We start from the raw sequence: 26,677 nt of genomic DNA on the forward strand, positions 1-26,677 counted from the left end.
ACACGGGAGATCGCGTAATGAAGATCGATGACACGAAAATGCGAAATCGACGGCGTGCGAGATCGCGGTTCGACGTCACACGTGGATCTCGAGAGATGTGCGGGAGAAAGCACGCGATCAAAGATGTTCGACTCTACCTGCACTAATATAATCGTATCGATCTACTTGCATATGAGGTTGATTTGGCTTTGGATCCTCAAAGTGTCCTAAACCGCAAGAGATATTTTCAGAAAACAATTATCTCTGATCGAGGAGTCTGAAGCGAAAACACGTGTTCCCGTCTCAAGAGTGATTCTGGGTACGGCAAAAGCGTACGGGCCGCTGAATTATATTCAGACTCGTTCCTTCTTTCTAAAAATGCAAGTCGAGTATCAACGACACCTACGCTCGGAGGTCTTCTTCCGGCGACTCATTCATCTCCAGATGGGTAGGTATCGTCGATTCTCGAACATGTACAAACGAAAATGTTAAGACCTTTATACGAGAGTGAATATGCATCGTGTTTCGCACATATTGGAAGCATCACGAAAGAGAAGATCTCTCTTCTCCCTGTCGCTTCGTCCGCGTCGCGTATACGCGAAACAGAATGTCACGTATCAATTCACGTTCCCTTCTTATATGAATCATTTCGTATAAAACTACATTTTTTTTTTCACCAAAAGGAGTATATAATTTCGGCGTGGAAGTACTTGCTTTCAACTCTTCGAACCGCTGTCGCACAAGTCGGTCCCCGTGATACCAGGTCGCACTTTCGTTCGCAGTCAGTCCGAAACGAAGTAACTAAGCTCGCGAACCGGTCGCGAAACGCGTCGAGACGCGTGTATAATCCGCATTTTTGTTTGCTCTTTTTTTTTTTAGAAAAAACTCTAACAATCGGCCTAATATTATTTAGTCGCGCATCATCGCGCATAGTAATAATTTATAATAATAATAATAAAATTCTCTTCGCGTATTTTTTTTTCTCTCCCTGTCTCGCGTGCCTCGCTTCTTTTTTTTACGTCTTTTTTAAATATAAAAATGAAAACTAACGTATTTATCTTTGGCTTGTTCCCTTTACCAATCGGCGGCAGCTTTTGCGGCTGCGGCGCGTGCATCATTATTTTTTTTTCTTCTTCTTTTGTTTAAATAACTTTTTTTTTTGTACAGTTTTGTACACTCGGGTGTGTCTGTGTACGCGCGTGCGTATCTTCTTCATCTTTCCATGTACGTAATCTTTTTAGGATACGTGAATGTATGTGTGTGTCTGTGTGTGTGTATTTGTGTCGGTGTATCTTGTTGAATTTTAACGTACACGTCTTGAAGCGCGCACAAATAGACTTCTTTGAGTACGAATGTGTGCTACGTTTTATTGTGTCTCTTTCTTTCTCTCCCTCTTTCTCTCTCTTTCTCTCTTTCTCTCGCTCGCTCTTTTCCTTTCTTACTGTCGTGTGTCTTGTTTCTTTTTTTTTTTTTGCAAGTGTATCGATTTGCAAGCTGGTTGAACACAGTGTGTGGCCCAGCCCCGTATACGTCACTGACAGCTTCGCGCGCCCCGCGATGCTCCGCGTCCTTTCGACGACGATAACGACCACGGCAACGCTCCACGTTTAGTGGATCGGCGATTTTACAAGGTCCGGTGGGATGAAGTGATACGCGGGCATAGGCACCCCCGATGTCTCCATCGATATCCTGAAACACAGTCAATTGGCCCGTAAGAGATAACACAACGTCCATTCATATCATTGATGATTGCGTCTACCAAAAGGACAGAGAGAGAGAGAGAGAGATTGAAAGAGAGAATTTGAATAATTTTATCATTCCAATGTCAATCATAGCTCGCAGAAAAGGTATTAAAAGTTTTAATACCTCATAATTAAATTAATTCTTCCGATGGATCTGTCTTTCTCTCTCTCCCTCTTTCTCTCTCTCTCTTCTCGTGTTTATTAGGAAAAAAGTTTTGAATAAAATTCCGAAACGTTTTCCCGCGATATCGGAGGAAAAGATTAATTACACATTACGTCGATCTTTTCGTCCGAGTATCATGATGTTGTCCAACATTTAAAAGTATAACGCGCGTGAATCTCTAATGATTCTCTGACTCTCGCGTTTTAAATTGCATGCCCGGTCTACGAACCATCGCACAGCGATGGAGTGACATTATACACTCGAGCTGTGTTTAAATTCGACCTGCAAAATAAAACTGTTACTATCAGGTAACAAAAGGCAACGTTACATTACAACTTTGATTTATATAAATCTTATCACGGATCTCCCGCAAGGATTCGGATGGTTGACCGTAGAACACTTGGTATTTAAAAAAAAATTAATTGCGCAAGACGATTGAATTACAAAAAAAAAATAAAATAAAATAAAAAAGTAAAAAAAAGTAAAAAAAAATTAAACTTCGCAGCCAAGGATAAGTTAATTAACAGGACTACGAAGGAACGGATGGTGCTTACCAAAAAACGGGCAGGAGCCTGGGTCAAGTTGGTTGGATGGATACATCTTCTCTCTCTCTCTCTCTTTCTCTCTCTCTACATCTCGCTTTCGAGTTTCTCTCCGAATCTTGATTACGTTTACACTTTAATAGTGAGGCATATACGTACGTATATGCCTCGTATTTGGTGGCTCGTATTCTCAAAATACATTGAGCGTTAAAAGTAGTCGAATCCGATAATCTGGAATCTGTCGTGATATAAATGTTGCGTAAAAATGACGCTAAATGTACTAGAATACGGCCAATTACGTAATATATATATATACAGAAAAATTTTATATACTAAATGACACATCGATTTCTTTTGAAACGTGACTACTGTTAATGGCAAAGTTAAGAAAAAAACAATGGGCTGAAGAAGCCATGTTTGTGTGCCGCATGTTTACAATATAACAAACTGAGATATCTTCATGTGTAAGATATCTCTGTGTGATCGATTCAAAAAATGTGTGTAATCTTATAATTATTATCAAAACTGTGTGTGTGTGTGAACAATGGGTATATCCTTTTAATTATAAGAGAAAATTACCAAAGGATTTACGCGAGATGTCGTATTTGAAAGGTACTAATAAAACGTTCAGGTGCCGTAAAGGTGGTCGCGCAATATATTGGAGATTTCATTTCCGATCGTTCGAGAGATTTGTTTCTTTTGCGTAAAAAAAGTCTTGGAGAAACAAACATTTTCCGCTATAAACTATCAGTCGTCGTAGACCAATGCATTGCGGGACCTCACTCGCGGGAACGCCAAATTTTGGTTTATTCGGTATTGTATTTTCTCTTACTCTCTATTAAACACGCCTAGCTTTATTTATTTAACAAGATGATACAGGACACAAAGCTAAAGTCTGATAGTTAAGCATTATAAGCTCTGCGACATTGTTATAGAGACTAATGTACAGTTGAAGATTATTTGCCTGTAAGATTTTATGCACGATGATATAGAAGTACCAGGCGTAGCGATAGCTCTCTTTTAAATTAATCGAGAGTATCTTAATAGAGAAGTTTAGTAGATTTTCATTTACTGTTCCAGGTAATTTAATTATTACTGACAAGTAACAATAGTCTTAGATGAAACAATGAGATGGAGCAAAAATTTGTGAAATTCTGAAAATTATATCAAATTTTCACACGTGTTTGGATTTTGCCCTTGCATTTGAAATGACATTTCTTGATTTCTACGCATCGCTTCACCTGATACAACTACGGAGCACTGCGTATTCTCTGATGCATCGTCGATCTCTCTCGCGACTTTTCCTTTCCTTTGAACCGTGAATAGTTGCTTAGCTAGTCGGAGTTTTATTATTGTCGATCGAGAAAGAAATAGAACGAAACGATACAATTTAAAATCGAGAACGCAATGAAGATATCTCGCGATCATGGATTGATTCGAGCGAAAGTATAATACTTTTTTCTACAAACGAAATGAATTTCTCAGAATTGTGATTACGCGATTGTATATTTTCCGATCGGTCGTGCGTACTTGTAAGTATACACATGTTTCGCTAAAAACTAGTATTGAGCACATAAACACTTATCTTGGCGACTCCGAATCTTATCGATCATTTATCAGCGATGAGACACGCACCTCGAACAGTCGGAAAGTTTTCTCGCTCTTTTCCCCCGCAATTGCTTAGATTTAGCTGATCGAACATTCTTTTGCGACTAGATGATTTCGTATTTTTTTTCATTATTTTTTTTTTATTCTTACAGAACATTAGACTAACAAGACGATTGAATTACTGTGGAATTAGAAATCTGATTGTGTCTTTAATGTTTATATATTTATATAGTGTTTTATTTTAGTTTGATTTCACAAAAAACGTAATTTACACGCGAAACTGTATAGATCTCGCTTGTCTCGCGAGCACAGATGCATAAGGATTAAGTGTAATTACCGTTACAACAATACAATCACTATGTGTGTATAGCTTGATTGAATATTTCAAATAGCGATGATCGGTTATACGTATAATGCTTCGCAAAATTCTTCATGCTCGTGCCGTAATAAATTTTCTCCGATCGCTCGGTTGCAGATCGTTCTTCTTTTTTTTTTCTTTTTTTATTTTATTAATAAGAAAGAAGACTGCAAAAGTCATTCGAAACACGTTACATGATGTGGTGCATTCTTTCAATATGACTTATAAAGAATGATAAACACATGATTCAAGATGATACCTTTCACGCATTTTCCCTTCCACCTCTCTGTGCTTTTTCACACACATTGTTTTTTCACTCGCGCAAAACTTTCTTTTTTTATCTATTGATAAAATTTTTATCTACTATGAGAAAAAAATCACATCGGAATAGCTACACTAGAATAATAGTTTTTGCTCAAACAGTAATCAATTAAATTCATAATAATATTATAATCATAATTATGTTAATATAATCATAATAATTATATATATATATTTATATAGTTTTATATCAAAAAAGGCTGTCTTTGCGACGGTGCATGAGCGATCGCGTCCTCCGAGCGTTCATACCAAAAATCGCTTGTACAAAATGAAACGCAAATGTCGAATACAATTTTATGTTATATAATCGTAAGAAATCCCAAAAGAATTGATTATTAATGATTTCCGTTACATTTTCGTTACTTGTACAATCAGTCTTTACGCGACCGCGTCGATCTCGGAGGGCGTGTCACGATAGTATATGTTTTTAAGACTTAGCATTGGATCATATAGATTTGATCGGTTTCCCTAATAACATAAAAAATTTCAATTTTTTCCATCAATCTTCTTTCCTCCCTATCCAAAGCTAATGTAAAAATCTAAAAAAAGAAAAAAAAAAAAAAACAAATAAAAATTCTACAAAATGTTTCCGTACAGTGATGTTTAGGAGAAACTTAATCATGAATACGAGTAAGTGAAGCATCGTTATTTTCTCAACAAATTAACCTTTTGATCGACCGAGATTAATCATTGATCATGGTTGTCAAAAATTTTTCGCAAAAAAATTATTCTCTCTGATTCTACATCGACTTATATCCATATAAAAAAAATATATATGCTTCCTCATTTTAACAATCATTTTTAATATTACTATTAACAAAAACAACAAATATAGATCCTTCGCCAAGTCTTTATACTCGCTACCCTGGCGTCCGTACGCACGTTTAACTTGAGTGTTATACAAGTACTCGCTACGTATAGATGTAGATGTGTGTAGTGTTTTCCCACTGTAACACATCATTCCGCCGCTTTTTCCAGTCCGTTTGTTCAATAAGGATTGTACTTGGTTCGCTCGGACTTGAACTTGCCGCTGTCGGTCGGGCCTGGAGCGCCCGGGCTACGAAGCCTCGGCGTAAAGGTCTTGTGCGATCGGTGCACGCCGGTGGTCTGGACCGGGAGTGCGGATGCAGCCGCGCCAGCAGCACCACCTAGCAATTCCGTGAGTCCGCCGAGGGCGGTCAGGCTAGATAGGGCGTTGAGGGCGCCTGGCTTGCTTAGCAGCTGAGCCAAGGGAATGGCGCTGGCCAAAGGAGAGGCAGTGGTTGTGGTGGTAGAGGGGGAAGCACTGGCTCCGGATGCTCCGGGAGTGGTACCGCTGCCAGGGGTTTGGGTATTTTGGGCCTCTAGGTTAGCTTTCTGCAGTTCGACACTGGGGAAAAGACACAAAATGTAAAAAGGTGAGGGCAGGAACGTTCCTCGTAAAATAGTGTCAAAGAGATTAAAAAAAAAAAAAAAAGTAAAGAAGATAAACATAAGAGATGACAAAAAGTAAAGAAGAGAAATGTAAAATAGTAGTAATAGTAGCAGTAGTAGGAGTAGTAGTAGTAACAGTAGAAGTAAAGTAAAAGTAGCAGTAATAGTAATAATAGTAGTAGTAATAGAGTAGCTGTTGCGAAGAGTTATTGATCAAGGCGACATAAAAAAAGAAAAAATAAATAAATAAATAAACTATCAGAAAGAAGATAAATTAAATCACAATTGTAGGCTTAGAGAGTTACGCCAGAGAAGTGCTCTGTGGAGCATGGTGATTATCACGTACACCGGCTACGTGGTTCGTGGGGAAATTTTTGTCTTAATCAGGCCGCATTTAGACCCTGATGTTCGGGTTCGTGATAGACAACGGTTGAATCGCGCCGTGATTTGAGCCGAGACTAAGGCATCGACGAACGAGCCAAACGTGTCCGTAGAAACGAGAACCGCGAACACACCGGGACACGGGGTCGAAATGCGTCCTAGATCGCAGAAAACGCGCAACAAGGATGCATACGAAGAAGAAGATAAATACGACACGCGTTCGCTGGTCTACTTTCAGATCCAGGTCACATCTACCATACCAAAAGTAGATTTGCGAACGATGCGATTTTGTCTCTAGGTGTAACGGGCTCATGGTTCGTTGTACAGACAGAGGCCACCTGTTTAGAGGACACCCGCATCCCTCTCATGAATTCATCGTGCGTAGGATAATCGATCTCTGCGTTGGTAGAACGAACCATAGCCTCGGTTTTTTTTTTTTTTTTATAGAAAAGATAGAAAATCAAAGTAAACCAGACGCAACGATATGCATTCTGCCATATTAGCGCTGCTATTGATAAGACAAGATCGCGAGACTACGCAATGTGCGCTTTATTCGCAACATCGAGAGGCCAGAGGCTGGTACCAAAGAGATGGCAGAGTGCAAATCTTGGCTCCGATGGGAGTGCTGGGATATACGATATGTAATAAATACGATGACAAAGTTTTAACGGGTAAAAATACAGAAATATTGAAAGATGAATATATACGGTATCACTATTTATATGCAGTAGTAAAATGTGAGTGGCAATCTGGAATAAAATATAATGGATTATAATTATAAACGTGAGGGATATATGAAAAAGTATGTGTCGATCCGCGGCTTTGAATTGTACATTCGGCTGATGTTGTAGAGTCTTACGCGCGGATTTTACTTCGTCGTCCTCGAATCTGCTCGACGATTATATACGTTAGTACCGTTCACCATTCTAATGTCGCTCTGATGAAAATAGATTAGTCCCACAGCGCGTAATTAAAAAAAAAAAAAAACAAATAAACAGGTAACAGACTCGAACACCGATCAATGAACATTAAGCGATGACGATAACAGCGATGAAGCGTATAACTAAAATGTAAAGATTGCTATGACAAGGTTCCTGGCAAGGACGAGGAATTGTTCACATTTATCGCGTAAATAAAAGCGTTATTTTTGCATGATACACATAATGCATGTCAAGTGCCGGAAAGATACTCGCTCCAAAGACAATTGCATGATTTTTCGTGAATTAAAAAATAAAATTACAAGCGAAAATGCTATGCCAGTCGTCCGTTTACCGGGAGCCTGTCCCTTTTAAACTAGAAAGAAAACCGTGTCATTAAAAACCGAATCGAAAGGAGGAACTGTGATGCGTTTGTTTGGGACTGATTTCGGGATTAATTGTCACTAACAAGCGACAGTCCTCTTACATCTTTCTTTTTTACTATGTTTTTTTTCAGTCGGTAAGTTTATTTTTGCTTGAAAGGACAGCCAGCGACAATGGGAACAGATGTTGAGCGGAGTTGTGTCTGCAGGATACTCGGGGTGGTACTGGACCTGGAAGACAGGACCTGGAAATAAAGGATTAAGATCTCCTCTTCCTCGTGTGGCTCGACGTGTAGTTGTCTTCCAGGCAATCTGCATCTACGCGAGCACCTCCTCTGAAATCCGTCGACGTCGATGCCTCGACGTCTTCTCGTCCCGCATCTTTACCTTACGACTATCGTACGACCTGTGCTTCGCTGTAAACTGAGGTGGCGTTACATGACGATATACTTTTCACTATCCATTATTAATCTCTCGAGAAATCATCATTTTATAGTCTCATCAACGTGAAATATGCGCGTGCATTCTACAGTGATATCTTCTTCACAGTAACACCACCTCTTCTATAACATTTCTCACGGCCACACGCGGCAGAAACGACTTTTTTCCTGTAGATTCTTGTTTGAAAAATACAATAATCTTTTCAATATCCGTAATATTTCGTTTGTTTAAATTGTAAAATTCTTTACGATTTTAAATGAAACTGTTCCTTGAATACAAAGTCAGTTTAAAATCCTATCTTTGATTTTATTCTGATTTGTAGTTTGCAACATATCCATGCAAGAACCTGATGGGTAAAGAAAGATGAAAGTCGTCTATACGCGGGTTGCCGTGAACAAAGGTAGCAACGATGATGATGGGATATGTCGCGAGGGGAGTGCCGATTCGACTATGCCTTATATAGTCTCACCATTAAGACACCAAAAAGTGAGGCGACAGGTTGCGTGAGGAACGAGTAACACAAACAGGCGAATCGGCGAGTTTTAATTTATGGAGCTTAGAGGAAGAAGGGCAACGAGAAAACTCTACATCGGCGACACCGGCGCATTATTTGATCTCCGGTGAATAGAAGAGATGCGGGAGGAAAAAAGAAATAAAAAAAAGATCAAGGGGAATGCATTTCGCGATCCACTGCAAAACGTAGCCGGGACGAGTTTAACTGCTTCTAATTGGAAGTGAAATTTGAGACACCGAATGCCGAACCTCGGGCGAACCTTGGGGGACAGGAGCGGCTCTTCCCTCCTCCTCCCCATTCGGTCCGGGTCCCTAAGGTTGACCTTCGGTTAACTGGCGAGCCTGAGGAAGTAGCGTACAGGCCCCGCGCGATGGTACTCACCTCATATTGATGAGATACTGTGCTAACGCCACGGCGTCCGGATTCCCGGTTATGGTGATGGTACGATCCGTTGCTCCGCCCTCCCTTTCCTCGCAGTTGCTGATTCTGATCATGGCGCCCGAGATCTGACGGATCTCGGCGATTTTGGTACCGCCTTTTCCGATGATGCAACCGATCAGCTCGTTTGGCACGGTCATCTCGTGTGTCTGATTGTTCGCCGCCGGTTGCTGCCTGTTTGTGTTGCTCGTACGCAGCTGGCTCCCAGCCAATGCAGCTAACGCTACAATCATTGCACAAATGTTAGAAAAGATTCGACATGGTCGTAAAGTATGAAGAGAAATTGCCTCGTGTAAAAAAAAAATATTTGAAAAAATAGAGGAGAGATAAATTTCTCTTATGATAATTGAGCAATTTCTCCAAGACTGCTCTCATAAATTAGTCGCGTTAGTTGAAGTTTATTGATATTTACATATTCCATCTTTTTCCATTTCTATCTACTATACTTTATCAAATTTTCCTGTCAATTAAGCTTTTAATTGTTAAAAAATAGACTGATAATAAAAAGCAGAATAAAAAGAATTAATTTAAATACATACAAAGTCACCTTCTTGTGAAAGACTTAAAAATTGAAGAGAATATTTTACGAGTATTTTATTATATCACATTAAAATATAAAACAAGAATGTCTTAGAAAGAATAACATTGACAAATACTCATCCTTGCATGATTTTTCGACGCTGTATTTGCTTACCTGCTGGATTAAGACCACCTGTGTTCGCTGGTGTTGCGAGTCCGCCGAGACCCAAGGCTGCCAGTCCAGCCAAAGGATTGCTGCCCAGTTTGCCCATCTGCAACAACGACGATGCGATCCATCGTTCAAAAATAGGTGCCGCGGGTAAAGAACGAGCAATAATCACTCGGGGTGTGCGCTTCAAAAAGGGAAGGGTTTACGACGACGACATCGAAAAAATAATATATATCTATGTTCTTTGAACCTGTGTCCGCCACCTCGCGCGTCACACGCTCGAGGATCTTCGATCGCGAGCAAAAACTCTTAGCTCAGGGGCAGGCTCACCGAGAGAGATTATTCAGATTTTACACGAGCGATAAGGGACACGCGCAACTGACGACGATTCGTGTCCATCATCTCGGACATATATCGCCACGCAAAACTCTCCGGTCTCTTCGCGATGGATAATAATCCTCCCGACTTCCAAGGACCGGTCCGACAGCTTAATACAAGCTCTACGATAGCCATTTGTGAGCATATCGTTTCCAAAGATATTCAACCCAGAGCCAAAGCTTGAGAAATGTAAATAAAATATTGTCAAATTTTTTTTCTCTTTATAATATTTTTGTCAATAAATTGCCGAGGAATTAAAGTAATAACTTGAAATCAAATTGGAAAAGGGGTCAGAAGAAATTCTGGTTAATTAACATTTAAAGAAAATTGTTATTAAGAGTTCTCTATTTTTATTCCATCAATATTGAAACGTAAAATGTCATGAATTTTTTTTTATCATGAAGAATTAAGGATAAGAATTTTGTTATTCAATTTTCAAATAATTTAGATCCACGCAATTTATCGTTACTTTAAATTTATTATTTTATATGAATGTTCGCTAGAGAGATTTTCTCCTAATGTCGTAGCGTATATTCCCGAGTATCTATCGCAAAGATTAGTATATCTCTGAAATGAATTAGTGATATATTCCGGGAAATTTCTCTGGGTTGAATAAAGAGCATGCGACGCAAAATGACCATCGATAAAATCGAGCTAGTGGACCGTGCTACTTCGAAAATCGTGGCAGAAATCACTTAAAAGTAGCCTGAGGAGGGGACGTTCAGAAATTACAGAAAGAGAGAGCGAACGAGACGGGGAGAGAGAGAGAGAGAGAGAGAGAGAGAAAGAGAGAGAGAGAGAGAAAGGACGCGTATCCTTGCACTCTCATTATATGATGCTGTTAAACCGCACGAAATAATCGCGATAATTCTCTTCCGACCGTTTCCATTGTACACGATGCGCTTACACGATATTCGATATCTTTCCATTTGCATCGCGTATCGCGCTTTATAGGATATAATTCGCTGCCATCTTCATCTACGATACGATTACCGCAATTGTATAATTATTATTATGCATAATTAGAAAGTGACAAAATCATCAAATTAACAACTTTGAAAAATGTTGAACTTATATTAATCGTTTTAATTTGCTGCAATAATTGTCTCATAAATATTACAATAAGCTAATCGTTTGAAAAAAAAAATTTACAAAGAAAAAATTTGAAGAATAATTGCATCTGCTAATTATACTAATAATAATATTTTATCTTTACTCTTCTTGAAAAGAATAAAATGAAAGGCGATTGGGAAGGAACGGGAAATGCAGATACATAGGTACATTGTGTCCTTACACGAATAAATAAATTTCACATTCTCTATCAATGTCGTTATCTAAACTAATTTGTGTGCAAAATTTCTAGCATACAGCGTGTTGCACTGTATATATAAAACACACCTTTTTATATGTACATATATATGCACATGGGTATAATATATACGTAAAAAACTTTTGATCTGATATGTTTTCCATTAGTAAAATTAGATATTATCATGACATATCTAAAATATGTATGCAGAATCTCTCAATCTAAAAAATTTATACATATTATATTATATATTCTCGTTGAATTGTTCAATTATATTAGTTAAAAAAGAGGATATCGAGAATCGTTGACAATAATAAATTCTCTGAAAAATATTAAAATTAATATTAATAGAAATATTATTAAGATCTAGATTCATGAGTGTGCAAACGCTTCTTTCATAAACAACCGTCTCGATATGATCTCTAATATGCCTAAATAGTGGAAACGTAATGTTACAGGGCAGCCCACCCTTACGCGAACTCGTCGCTGACTCTTAGCTAAAAGAGTGTCGGAAGCCATGCTGTACTAAATAGGATGCCGAAGGAACAATGGGCAACTCAGGATGAAGGCGAAGAAACGAACAAAACGTAGCTCGACAGTTTGACAAGAGCGATATTAATGTATGTGTATATGTGTGTGCGCGCGCTGTATGTATTTATGGTCGGATGTGTGTGTGTGTGTGTGTGGGGATTTTTCATTTGTTATTTTTCACACAATTGAAATTAAACACAAATTCACGGTTACATGGTAAATGGGTGTAGTTGATTCTTTAGAAAAATTGGCGCGATATTAATAATTTTCTCTCGAAAATTTACTATCGTAGTTAAAGAAAAATTATTTCTCTTTTTCAAACATTTTTTTAATCTCTCGAAATAAAATATTTCCAAATCAGTATATATGTAGGAACAAGCGAGCCAAGCTACAATTTTGTAATTTATATATATCTGTAAAAATAAATGAAAAAAGAATTTTAAATTAAAATTACACAGGTTAAAAAAAATCATTATTATGTCTTTGTATAAAATTTAATTTTGTAGATAGCTCTTTGTAGATAGCTCTTTGTATATTCCCAACTATTTAAAATTTAAAAACCATTGATACAAATATGTAGATAAATAAATATGGCATTTTATTAGTACGATAATTAATATCTATCGAGAGAAAATTTGCAAATTAATTCCAATAAACAGTATTTCGCGTGATTTAAATCATTTTAAATTTATCAATAAAATCAAAATAATAATCTTTTGTGACATGTAGTTAAGTTCAAATTTCAAAGTATCGATTAATTGTATTCAACTAGGAGCCAGAAATAAAATTTAGAATAATTAACAAAAACTGAATTTAGATAAATACATTTGCAGTTTCTCTTTTTCTTGAGTTTTTCTCTTTCTCTTGAGGGAAATTCGGTTTTCATTGTTATTGGGAAAGGAAAGTTAGTTTTCAAAGGAGGACAGGGGGCAATTTTTCTCGTGAGAGAAACCGTGTGAAAGAAAAATAAAAACAGAAACATAAAATCGGTGTACAAGGACAAAAGCGAAGTAGTATGTGTATAGTAATCGTGTACTGTAAGCCGTAGAGTTTATATCAAGCAGACTGAAAAACTGAGAAAGAGTATTAAAGATGGGATCGTGAAAAAGAGTAGATATAAAGCGCAATAGAATAATAATAATATACCTAGGTAATCTACCTCTTTTCGTGCCACGCATGCATATATCTGTTCGTTTGTGATTTTGTCGTAAATAGATTATTCATCGATTTTTTTGCCAATCAAACCGCCCCTTTCAGCCACGTCTCTCGAAGTTACCAGATAACAAGATCGCGAACAGGAAGAAAGAGGAAGAGAGAAAAAAAAATAAACCGTGGTTAAACCGCAATATATTATCCGAAAAGTCAATGGGAGACGTTATGAATTATGTTATGGAAATGTATTTCTTTCTATCGCGTTTATTTAATTTTATTTCCGGGTAAGCAAATCGGACTCGAGGAAGTCGGGCTCCGTGTTGGTCATCGGTCGTTGAAAAGCGCACAGAAAGAGAAGATAGGACAGAAGGTGAGATGCAATGATAATGCCATCCTGATGCCTTGTCAAAACATTCGTATGGATTTCGATTTCCAAAATTTCGAAATTTTCGGTCAGGAAATCCAGTTTGGATGTTGAATTATTTGAATTGTGAAAAATTTCCTCCTTGTTTAATATTAGAACAAATCGACAAGATGGAGGACTTGAAATAAAAAGAATTGTTTCAATCGACTTGCGACATAGTATCACGTAAAATTTAATCGCATACTTTTCGTTAAAAGAAAAACTTATTTCAGAATCATTTTATCCGAATGTGATCATTTCAAGACATAATTTTACAATATTTTTCTATTAAATTATAAAACACATCAATATAGCGGAAATAAATTTTAAATTGAAAAAATACAACACAATGTTTGAAAAATAAACTTCCCGTCGCATTTTTTCTCGGTCGAATTGATCGTATGGACATTTTGATCAGAATAACATTTCATGGCGTTTCTGCCGATCGATCGGCCGGACGAGTGGATTTTTCAGAGCATCATCCACTGATGGCTCGGATTTATAGTGTCGACTTATTTAACGAGATATCGACTTGGCCTCCTCATCGATCATTCTCAACTATTCGTCGAGACCTGTGGCGATAACACATCTTGGGACCTTCTGTGTATGTCTCTCTGTCTTTCTCTCTCTCTCTCTGACCGAATCCAACGACAAGCCATGACGAATCCATTGTGCGACCCGTGAGCAAGCATTCATGCTAAGCAGACTCGATCGTTTGGCGCGCGAGACTCGGATCAAATCTGTATATTTTGCCTCCAAAAATTCCTCCCGAGAGCGCTTTTGCCGCTCTCGGACGATGATCGTATCGACAGATTACTGCATTTGCTCGATGCAATCAATCTGTATCAGATACAAATGACAGAAATCGATTAATTCTGGGCGCATATTCTGTATCTTTCACATCTAAAAATATACGTAGGTCTATATATAGAAGAATGAAACAGTCAATACGATCATCAGTGGAACGATGTAAATGCAACGTTTAAATGCACGACGAAAACTTTCAGATACCAAGTTGCAAATGGATAGATTCAAAATCACTATATATATATATGCCAATAAAGAGAACATGACAACTGATTAATTGCTAATATAAAATAAAATGAATGGAAAATTAATTTCTAATATTCAAAATTAGATAAACTTATAATTGAGAATCGACAATTAGATAAACTTATAATTGAGAATCGACAAAAATCAACAACTTATATCATTATTAAGATCTATTTGTCAAAATTGAATGTAAATATCGCATGCTAAAGTCAATTGCCAAATAAATCTCCATAATGGCGAGCCAGACATCGATCAGGAGACGCTACAAACTCTCCTTGTTTGCGCTTCAACGTGGTATCAGAGTTTATATTGTGTCGTGCAAACGCACTCCTTGGCATGCATCGTTGAATTTCTTGCACTTGTGAAAAAAGACGATAAGCAATTTCTTAAGGTGATCAATTCACTACCCAAATTCGCAAGCATATTATGGGAAAGAGATACGTGTACGCAGGCTCTGGTCGAACTTGTTAGAAGCGTCTCGGTGAACGTTTAAAACTTAGAAAGAAAGAAAAAAGTAACCCAGAAAGAGAGAAAAAAGCATGCACGTAACGTCACGTGCGGATCACATGAAAAGCAAAGCTGGCAAACTTCTCGCGCGACTTCGCTAACATCGTAAAATTGAAAGATATTATTTTCAAAAGAAACATCGGTGATTCGAGATTTGCAGAGAAACATTCTCTCCATGATTAATTAAAGAAAAGATTGCAAATATACTTTCATATTCTTGACGAGAAAAATCTTCTAATAATAATGGTCGAGATGGCAAAGCAATTCCTGATAAAAAAAAAATTGCGCGTAGAGAGACTCGCTATTAAGTATAATTATGACAGGTGTATCTTACTTCGTTCCGTGATGTTTAATCAGATGTTTCCGCGCAGTCGAAGTCACGCGATTAGAAAATGTTTGAAGGTACATACGATCCGAGCTAATCGTACAACAGGATTTTCCATCGTCCCACTCGCAGTTGACGACAACTTGCAAGATGATGGGACACAAATATTCCTGAATAAGAAACTCGGAACCGTACGGAGGACTATCGAGCAGAAAGCCAAGATGTTGATGCATGTACGCGGAAACGGGAAGGGACACAAGGGATAGCAAAGAGTTTCAAGAGAAGGAGATCAGGTGTGATTCTAGACAATAGTGAGATATAAATATTATTATGAGCTTGCACGCGGCATTTCGGGTTTGAAATTGAAACGATTTTAAATTTAGAGTTATGTCGATCGTAAATTTTGTCAACCATATATATTGTAACCACATTATTATGTTGTTTATTGCTTCTGTACTCTATGTTTATTGTTTATTGTAGTCTATATGTAAATAGTCGTAAATAGTCAGACTCGCCAAAGAGTTACTTTGATGTAATTAGACATCGTCTCGTGATTCTGCGCATAATCGAGAATGATATTCACCGTATATTGCGTGGAAACATTGAACGATTGATTCTTTAATTCATGTGAAATATGGAGGTAAAATTATATATTGATATAATTTATGCAGTTATTTATGTATATCGATTGTGAATATATAAACGATGAACTTTAAGCTCGTAAATGACTGTACATATTTTAAAAATTGTCTTCTTCCGACATAATCTTTTGAAATAACGTTCCATCGTTTCAATTCTAAATTGGAAATTCATTGCTGGGTATTAATCTTGAGTTTAATACTTGGCCTTGTGCAATTCTCAGAAAATCTATCCTAGTCAGTGCAATATACTATTCATATTATTCAATCTAATACATTGTTTTAATGATATTTTATTACAGAGAAAAAGAAGAGAAAAAAACTTAAGCGCGAATTAAATCAACAAATCATGGATAAGAGCAATCGCAACTATAGATTTTTTGAATATTGCTAGTCTATAATTTAAACCGCTGTTTATTTGCTGTCGCAATAAACGAGTAATTGCACGGTTGACCATTCGTTAATTTAAAATCTAAAATTTCTTACCTCGAGATTGCTAACTTAACCGCAAAGCAATTCTACTAATGCCGAGAACAAGCGTTGTTTCACCGCACGAGTGATTTCTTTTAACCGTGTAAAAAAAACAATAAATATTGAAAATAAATGATGAATTTGTATGGCTACGATAAAATACTAAATGTTTTAATTAGTTGTTTATATTATTAATTATTCAACATAACCGATCAAATTTTTAGTCACTTTGCTAATAAATAAGGATACTTTTTCCAGAAATATCTGACCTTTTTCATCTCTAAACCGTTTCAATTTCGAACCATTTGCCATCGTTGGAGTGAAAAATTTGGATATACATCAAGGATCGTGTACAGTGAAGAGACATTGAATAGGGGGTGTTGTATCAATTTTTTTGGACAAGTGGGTAACGGAAATCCATCGTATATGTTATTCGGGGAGATATGGCGGTGGTAGCCAAGGGGTATCGTGTGGTCGAGAAAAGGTACGGGGCGAGGATGGATCACGAAAAACAAAAGACTTACGGCGTCTGCCACGAGGTGTGCGGGCGGGAGGGCTGCCTGCAAGTGTCCACTCTTCAGCAGGGGGTCGGCGAGGCCTGCCACGCTGGCGTGTAAGGGGCTCGGATGGAGAGGATGATGGGGGGTCGTAAGGTGGGCCGTGGATAGGAGCGGGTGCCCGTGAGAAGCGGCAAAGGCCGAGGACGAGGGGTGAGCCGCGAAGGGCGAGGTCGCCAAAGTTTGGGTGTTCAGCGAGGGTGGAGCGGGCCCGGCAGCGGGCGCGGGCAATGGTAATACTGTACTTACGTCCGAGTGGGCGGGCACCGCGTAATTACCCTGGATGGTGTAGGCTTGCCCACCAGCCAGGATCACTGGCCCACCGACTTGGGGTTTGGGGCGATAAGGGATCGTGGCACCTTTGGGAGGGGACTGAAACAGAAAGAAACATACGCACGAGTGCGAATACACCGATCGAGCCATTAAAGGTATGGTACGGCGTCTGACGTCGTTAATAAAGAATGGCCTTTTTATCCTATCAAAGTCCAGAATGACGCATCAATTTACGTTCGGAAAAAGCTGCTTCGGAGAAGCTTGTAAATAATTTAAATTTTTGTTGAATATTCATGCTAATTTATTCTGGATTTTAATAGATTAATCTAGTGCATTATAGTTCGATTTGGAAATTATTGAAGCTCATGCACATCCGGTTGAATTAACAATAGTATATTAAATATATTGAAACTTGATAATATTATTAATCATTGGTAAAAAAATCATGTAAAAAGTTTTACAATACATTCTGGATAATCGAATTAATGACACTCTGAATGATTCTATAAATGCGGATTATTCGACTGTTAGTCGCTTGAAAAAACAATTTTTCTAGAATCAACGAAGTTTGAAAGTACGAACTATAACTGACACTAGAGTGATCGGGCCTATATATATGTACCTCTAGCATAACGCAGCAGATATGATATATGCATTGCGTGATCGCCTCGCTGGTACCGGATATGGTTACTGCGCGTTCCGTCGAATTAGGCAGCATCTCGGAAGCGACTTGGATGGAGGCACCGGTGACCTCCCGAATCTCCTTGATCTTGGAACCACCCTTGCCGATCAAAGAGCCGCATTGCGAAGCGGGGACTATCAGTCTGAGCGTGATGGGTGGCCTCGACACACCGCCGCCACCGCCGGCACCGCCACCCTGCATGTCGTGAAATTGGGAGCACCATTCCTCAAACTTCTTGCATATCAACGTGAACGCCTTGAAGATCGAGTTCGTCGGCCCGGTGACAGTCACTATCCGCTCCGGGCAGGAACCGTCGGAGATGTTGATTTTCGCGCCGGACTGCGAATCGAGAAAAAAATTATTATCTATCATATATACAAATTATTTTCGATTTCGTACATTACATGTATGGTTCATCAATGTCTGTTATTTTAAGATTAAATTAGTGATAAGCAAAAAAACAAATTTAAGAGAAACGTGCAAAATTTATCTGTCCTTGATATCTGCAAATCCAATTGAAAGACTGTAATAATAATTTACATGCTTTCGTGCAGAATGTCGTGTTTTGATCATCGCATTATGCACGCGACTCTTATTTTTCCTCAAAAGCACATATGCATATCTTGTAACAAGAATGTAATTGATACTTGCCTCTTCGCGGAACCTCTTGACGATCTCTCCTTTTTTTCCGATAATGCTACCGACTTCCTGTAATAAAGTAATATCATATTAATTTTGTGTCATTCTCGTACATTGCTTTTTTCGTAGATCCTGTTACATATTATAATCATTCCAAATAAAGCAGAAATTGTTTGTAAATCTATTAGAAATAAAAAAAACCTCGGTCATCGATCGACTATATATAAATCTATAATCGCAGAAAATATTTTTCTTACGTCACGAACGAATTCTAATTCTATCAAATCTGATGGCGTGTTTGTAGAACCGATCAATGCTCGCAGGAAAATAACTGAAATATATACGAGATGAATGGCAAAATTGATACGACGGATCTATAATTAGCATACACAAGTAACTGATGTCCACTTAGACTTCGCGTCTGACACTGTCCGATCTCAAGATAATGTTACTGTTAAGCCACCGAGAGGACGGTTAGCAGCTATTATTCTTGCGCTATATCTAAACTTAGACTTTTGCCTCCCTGGACGAAATGCCAACGTACCTTGGACATTGAAGTTTCACATATCTCACGTTAGGTTTATCGTTCTTTCGAGTCAATTGGGAGAATCGAAGGCTCGTCGCGTATGAAAAGAAACTCATCTTACGCTGCCTCAGCGTATTGTATCGAATTCAAGATCGAAGCTAGCAAACTTGCAACTACATTTCGCGAATGCTGACCTTAATCAGGTCTGCACGCTTACGATAGTTGTTTTTGGAAGCGAACGTGAATAAATTAGCGACGATAGTCGCGAATTCCTATTGACGTGCACGAGGTTACCGCGATCGGACAAGCGTCACCGTCGACGAATTAGATGCATGCCGAGGCAAATATAGCCGGAACAAGAAGACAGCGAGACGATGAGCGAGGAGAAGGTTTGGCGTTTTTGGCGATGCGCCAGCCACGAGGGTCACCGACGAATCGGCGAGATTGCAAATCCGGGAGATCAGATTGTTACATTATCATCCCAACGTGCACAGAACGCCGTGGTGGCTTCTCCGCGCGGATGCTGCTACCGAGAGAAAGGGAGAGAGAGAAAAATGAGCTATGTATAGCCTCGTTCCATCGGTCAATACTTTGAGTGCGCACAGCCTACTTTTATGAGATAAGATTAAAAGAGAGTTTTCCGATATTGCGTCCTACTTCTGTAAATACCGCATTGTCGTAAAAGGAGGAAAATAGCGAATAGTGTAGTGACAGAGAATTAAAAAATTCATTGTATTCATTGCATTCAACGCGTTAAATGACGTTTCGATTCAAGAAGCGCATCAACGAGAAACGGATAAATAAGCAACAAGTGACGAATGATTAAAGTTATCGGTAACAATTTCGTTATCACATTTTTCACGAAGACTAATCTGCTTTGAAAAAATAGAGAGAGTGTAAGATCGAAGAAACTTTTGGGGACAATCGTCTAGAAGAGGGACTTTCGAGGATTCGCGAGCATGGAACCGGTTGGCCGATGGTCCTGGCTGTGATCCAGCACATCCCGCTGGAGTCCAGGGATTTGTCTGAAAACTGAAAGAGAAAATACCGGGAATGGGTGAAGAAACGCGTCCTCTCCATCGCTCGACTCGAAGATATTAATCGTCATCTCTCGCGACAACCGGGGAAGCTGAACAAGAGTTTGATACTACGTGGCTGAAAGTGAAAAGACAATATCGGGAAAGTCCGACTACTGGTAGATAAGCTCGAGTCTGGACTCGAGCCAAATATTTACGTCGTATACCGGTATCGCGAGATCGGAGAGACACGACCATGACATTGTTCAAAACGAAACAATGACTGAACGAACCTACGAATCTCGCATAAATCTCGATGAAAATTGTAATGCAATCAGAATGATATTCATAAAAGTTGTGCCATTAAGAGATCGGTGCGAGAAAATATGATTATTTCCGAATTAAAATGCCATTGTAATCTTTCGTGCCAACTCGATGATAACTGCAAGGACTCTTATTAAGATCTAACCATTTGCCTATAAAAATTGGCGATTAATTTATTTATCAATTCACATAAACACGCGTATATTCTTTGTATCGCGAGATGAAGTTTACGGAACAAATACCGTTCCATATCGGAGGGATAATGAAATCGCGATAATCCGCGATACATCGGCGGATTGGCTTTGGGCCCTGGCCCGTGTCCCAGAAGACTACAGTCTAGGTAGCAGACATAATACCATCCCGGCCAAAAATGCGGCCAGACGTATTTATTTCGCGCGAAGGAGGCTACTCGACTATCCGTTTACCGATTTGCGAAGCTTCCAAAACGCGTGTTGCAATAGGCAACATTGATGAGACGAGTAAAGAACCGCTAATAAACGTCATCGCGAAATCATGTCCAGAATCATTGCGTGTGAATCGATGACTCGATGACGTGCCGTCTTCACTTTACAATCGCTTCATTAGAAGATCGGAGATGAAAAAATTTGCAATAACATAATACACATATAAGCATCAAAGAATCATGTGCGGTTTTTAAATTTAGTTTAACATGTTAATCATAAGCAATATTCTATGGAAAAATTTCATCCGTGTAATCTTCCAATTGGATTACTTTCCATTTATGATCCAACGTTCGTGATAAATGTACGTAATTAGTAAGAACTCGCTCGTGTCCATCGTTGATTTCCATCCCGCTGCAACTAGATGCAAACAACTCGGGGAAAAAAAAAAAAAAAAAAAAAAAAAAGCCGGCGAAGGGATACATCATGACACCGTTGGCAGCATCTCGTCGAGAAAAACACGATTGCGTGTGTGTAATGAGATTTGTCAGGGAGATATTTTCACGAATAACGGGGGAAAAAGATTCATTTAGACTCAATAACAGAATCAGATGCGACCGAGGTGATTAACAATGCGTCGCGAAGCCCTCGAAAAGAGCGTCTCGTGCGAATCGATCGAGTGAAGGGGGTCGAATCTTAGTCTCTACGTGGCCGAGTATCGTTCAAATGTGCAGAAATATGCAATAATTTCTGTGTCACACTTTAGCACGAACTCTGTAATCTGCATTTCTCTCGCGATTCAATTTCTTACGCGGTTTTATCTCTCGTAAAATTCATCAATTTTCTAAAAAAATCCTAAACCATTTATTTTTTATCGCACATATCCCGTATGTGAGAATTAATGGTATAAATGTAAAATGATGAGAATCGAACTAGAGCTGTTAAAAGGAATCGCTGTATCCTAGAAAAAGCATTAATAGCGAATTGTACAACTTGGCAAGAGTGTAGTCGCCGGGACGAAAAGATCCCGTACGTCGAAAGGGACATCGGACGTCTAGCTAACGCGATTAATTACCGAGACGGCGGACATTAATTACTCGTGCTACGACGAGCGATATTGCACCTCGTGCACGATAATTAATTACAAGCAGAAACGGTGGTAAGTGACGTGTTCCGAGAACGAGGGTAGAACGAGTACCGAGACACGGGCTAAATAAACTTTGACACTTGTCCCGCGCAAAAGGCCAGCTCCGGAGCTATTTTTCCGCTGAGAAATTCCGCGTTGCGATAATCTCGCATAAATGACGTAACCATCGATATACATCGCACCGGATTACGTTACGAACTTTCACTCTTGAATCGCAGGATGAATTTTTTCCGAAGAATAAGCTCGCGAGAAAAGAGAAGCTAATATTTATTATTTTTCCACGTTTATATATTCGTAGAATTAATCAACGTATATTAATCTGACTACAATCGCGAAATTTTTGAGATAAAAGGGGAATTATTGTCAGTCTTGAAGATTGAAGATTAAGAGCTCATAATTGGACGACAAATCGCTAATTGTCACAATCAAATTTGATTCAAGATGTAATATCTCGGACAAAGATAATATGCCACAATACGCCTTTCTTCCTTGCCAGACAGAGAGAGCTAAAACGCATATCGCAAATTACTTTTGCCAATAACCACGGATGCTCTTTCTATCATTGTAGAATTAAAAGGTTTGTGCAATCGTACGATGGCCCTTTACGTTCCATTCTCCGAGATGATTTTTCAATAGTTATCCTCTCTTTTAATCCGTAAATCCTCCAATTGGAATTCCGTAGAAGTCTCCCATTTTATCTTTCTTTAAATATTCTTATAATAATCAAAAAGAATATTAAAAAAATTACTAAAAAAATATACATACATATAAAGTTATAAAAAAATAAGATGAGTGAAATTAAATAAAAAAAGAGACCGATATGAATTTTTCAATATAATCCGAGAGTCATGTAATTTCAATAACGACTTTTTCATAAATAGTTAATACTTCCCGATCATTTTCAATGGAAAATTCATATATACGACATTATCAAAGCAAAAATGCTTTTAAAAAATTGTTTAAAAATGCAGGATAATCCAAGTCTATATGTCGCAAATTCGATATAATCAAACCAATAATCCACTTCGATGCAACACTAATTTGATGAGACACTAAATATATTGACAGTTTAAATATTTATTATGAAATATTAATAATTGCGATAAATGTCAATCTTTTACCAAATTTTCATAAACATAGAAATTAATTCCGAGATCTAGAGCCAAATGCATAGCTCGCTGCCAAATTTTTTTTGCGGTAAAAAATGCACTAGTTATATGATATTGTGTAGAGGCGAAGAATCGCGTAGGGTTTACGCGAGAAGCAGCAAATTCTTGGCAGTGCATCAAACACTCTTCGAATCACATTGCCTCGTGCGCAATGGACGATGCACGCTTCCGATGAGAATTTCGAATAATGTTTTTACTCGACAAACCGACGAGACGTTTCACTCCACATTTAGCGGAAAGGGATCGCGCAATTCGTAACAACGAGTGACTTTAAGTCGCCTTGACACTGACATTACATCTCAGGCGCGGTTATTTAATCCTTAAACGCGGTTAGTCGCGAATTTACTTGTACAAAGTGACGACTTTGATATAACGCAAAACAGCGTTGTCCATGTTTATGAAAATATATTTCTTTCAGAATCTTATTTCCGTTTGTCAAGTGAAAGCTGAAATTGTTCGTAAAATAATAGTTTCGAGGAAAAGAAAGTTCTTGTAATATTTTTGTACGAATATGAACGAGTAAGTCGTAAAGTCCAGCTTTCCTATTTCAATGAAGGAGTTACATTGCGTGGCAGAACTGAAATAATGTGTCGAAAGCGATCGGCCTCTCGTAAATAATTCAATGTAATTGTCAAAAAGAGAACGCCGTAAATCACGAGGGAAGAGAGAAACGCCAATGGTCGTCTCTGAGATTTGTTGCCACGCCTGCTGGGCAATTGTATCTCTCTGTCAGAAGACTGCGACGGATCGACAGGTCATCACATGGTTTAAAGCGACAGCGGATATATCTGCGTACATACATATCTCGTTTTAATTACCATTGAAGCCGTAGTTTTCGAAACGAATCGATACGTATCAAATTTTTTGTATCGACACAATTCTACAATTTTCTGTAAAAAATGTTTGATGCGTGTTTGACATTTCTAAAATAATATGCGGTTCGGGAGAAATCGTATTCGGGACACATAAACGTATATGGATTTATATTTTAAACAAACACGCGCCTCCCCTCGGAAAACCGATATCAGTTGATGCTCTGTGAGAGGCTGTTTGATATGACGAGATTTCGAACACACACACACGTATCCATCTATTTCCGCCCTCGATAATGCATTATCTTATTACTTCTACTTCTCCAATTTCACAGCGTGTCACGCAAGTAATCGTCTCAAATGGCAATGGCCGGTACATATATGAATATAAAAATCAATTTAATATTTAAATCATTCGACCGCAAAAATTGTAGTTTAAAAAAAATTCTAAATTTCAATATATAATTTCTTATAGAAAACATAATCGAAAAACTCGTATGAATCGAATGTATGTAAATGAAACTAAGATACTCGATGACCGATGGAAATGTCAATTTAAACTCGATTAAAGCGGTATCCGATATAGACTGTAATTCGAGGCGCAACTCACTTTGCCCTGCATAATCAGGCGGATGGTCAGGGTGACCGATGGATCATCGTTCAGCACCGGCTTGTTGTCCATACCGTCCATCGCGTGGTTACGGGTCCTGCGGTTTCGATGAGATATCTTCTCGGTACTTGCGGAGGGAAAGGAGGAGGGCGAGGAGGACGGGGGGAAGGTTAGGCGAGTGATTTTGATCGGGGGAGTCTCGGGGGACGTGCTTCTCAAGCGTTCCCAGGTATTCTCGGTCCTTGTACTGAAATCAGAGAAACGTCCAGATTATGAGATCCGTATATGCTTATCTTTTCATTTCTGTCCTCATTTTTTCCAGAACGCGCTCCCGCAATTTTTCAACCAGGAAAGGAAGAAGCCATGAATAATGTCTCGTCGAGGAACCTTGATTGATGCGTCCGTATTTTAAAAGGATAACAAAAAAGAAATAAATCCAATAAGATATCCGTAAACTCGAGCATTATACGACTTGTATATCATCGTCGCGGAATCTATTTATCAGAGCGTTGAATTTTGAAATAAATTGCTCGGAGCAAAATTAGCATGACAATAGCACGCGGCCAAGCAGTCGAGGCGCGGCGATTCCGGGAATGCGATACATCGCCGTATTAACCCGAGGTAGTCTGCTCGAAAATTACTCGAGAATCTAGTGCATGGATCTATGAATCTAAAAAATTGATCCACGTGTCATCCAGCGCGAGAGCGTCACGCTCGATAAATTGCATTCGGCGACCAAAGATCGAGCTCGTTTCGCCGATATCGCGAAAATTACACACCGACGAACAAATTATTCGGCTCGGAAAAAATGGAGAAATAATAAGAATCTTATTTATTTCGAGATAAATCAAGGGATCGAGCGCACAATTTCTCGTTTCACGGTCGATCTCATCTCTTGGCGCGATGCATTTTCGCTCGACGAGTCGGACAGCGAAAATAAAGCTCGCCACCCGACATGAAGAAAGGAAGGGTGCGCGATTTTTTGCGAAAATGCCACGCTTTTTCGTTAGTCCTCGTAAATCGTGAACAATTTCCCAAACAAAAATATGCCGCGCAATCTTTATTCCACAAACTCGGCTATATAATGTGTTTACGAGTCAAAGAGAATATATTTGCGCGTGTGAAAAAAAGAAGGTGATAATTTCGATTCCTCCCACATGTGCCTAGATATCGCTGTAACGGATTTAAAGCAGGGAATAAGGGAAAGAAAATTGTAGAGAGATCACGTAGACGATCACAAGGCATATTATCTCTCGCGGTATTATTTTTCAGTCGGTTATAACGTTAATTACAGCCGCTGCCGATCGATAGGCTGCTGGAAACCTGGCCGAAGAGAGGTTCACCCGAGATATTCCGCTCCCTCTCGAAGGGAAGGAGGCCTAACCGCGCCTCTCCCTTCCTCTCCGCGTCCCCCTTCTCTTCAATGGGGGGCCCCTACGAGCGCGGCATGAGACAGGTTTCCTCTCTCGAATCCGTTACGAACTGCACAGAACGCGTTTCTGGTCGTGCACATTTTATTTCTCTCACGCACGCGCGGAGAGAAAGAGAAAAAGAGAGAGAGAGGGAAAAAATTATTAGCGTCAAAATTTTCCGTTACACGTCCCCGGCAAAAGAGATTAAACGCGTTTGCGACGCGAGGAAAAAGTACGCTCTCGAAAATGTCGAGCCTTTGCATTCCGGATTTAAAGGACACGTTGTTCGGAATTTTTACAAGATTTACGGGAGACATCCCGGGATAGTAAGGTACGCTATAGACGGGTAAATTCTATGGATCTTGAACTTGGCGAGGCATCGATTCCACATGACTCAAATGTTTGCACAGAGAACACGACGGGTCTCTAGTCTGTGTGTATAATGTACGGTATA

The 26,677-nt window shown here is 38.8% G+C and overlaps 1 protein-coding gene across 4 annotated transcripts in view; it reads right to left on the reverse strand.

Annotated features, from left to right (window-relative positions):
* Positions 1–1,254: 1,254 nt before the first annotated feature.
* The window catches only part of LOC105254015 (poly(rC)-binding protein 3), a 95,371-nt gene continuing 69,948 nt past the window's right edge, over positions 1,255–26,677 (reverse strand). For 2 of the 4 annotated variants that reach the window (XM_025412338.1, XM_011262445.3), the window contains exons 2-8: positions 24,812–25,058; positions 18,819–18,875; positions 18,108–18,506; positions 17,180–17,584; positions 9,895–9,991; positions 9,144–9,423; positions 3,226–6,082 (exon numbers count right to left, since the gene is read on the reverse strand). In XM_025412338.1, the coding sequence (XP_025268123.1) occupies positions 5,701–6,082; positions 9,144–9,423; positions 9,895–9,991; positions 17,180–17,584; positions 18,108–18,506; positions 18,819–18,875; positions 24,812–24,892 (1,701 nt within the window). In that variant the 5' untranslated portion in view covers positions 24,893–25,058 and the 3' untranslated portion in view covers positions 3,226–5,700. Of the gene's footprint in view, positions 1,669–3,225; positions 6,083–9,143; positions 9,424–9,894; positions 9,992–17,179; positions 17,585–18,107; positions 18,507–18,818; positions 18,876–24,811; positions 25,059–26,677 lie in introns of those variants that run through there. The other 2 variants (XM_011262447.3, XM_011262446.3) reach the window with 2 other exon arrangements.

Source organism: Camponotus floridanus, unplaced genomic scaffold (genome assembly GCF_003227725.1).
Source record: "Camponotus floridanus strain SB8 unplaced genomic scaffold, Cflo_v7.5 scaffold5, whole genome shotgun sequence".
Taxonomy (NCBI): domain Eukaryota; kingdom Metazoa; phylum Arthropoda; class Insecta; order Hymenoptera; family Formicidae; genus Camponotus; species Camponotus floridanus.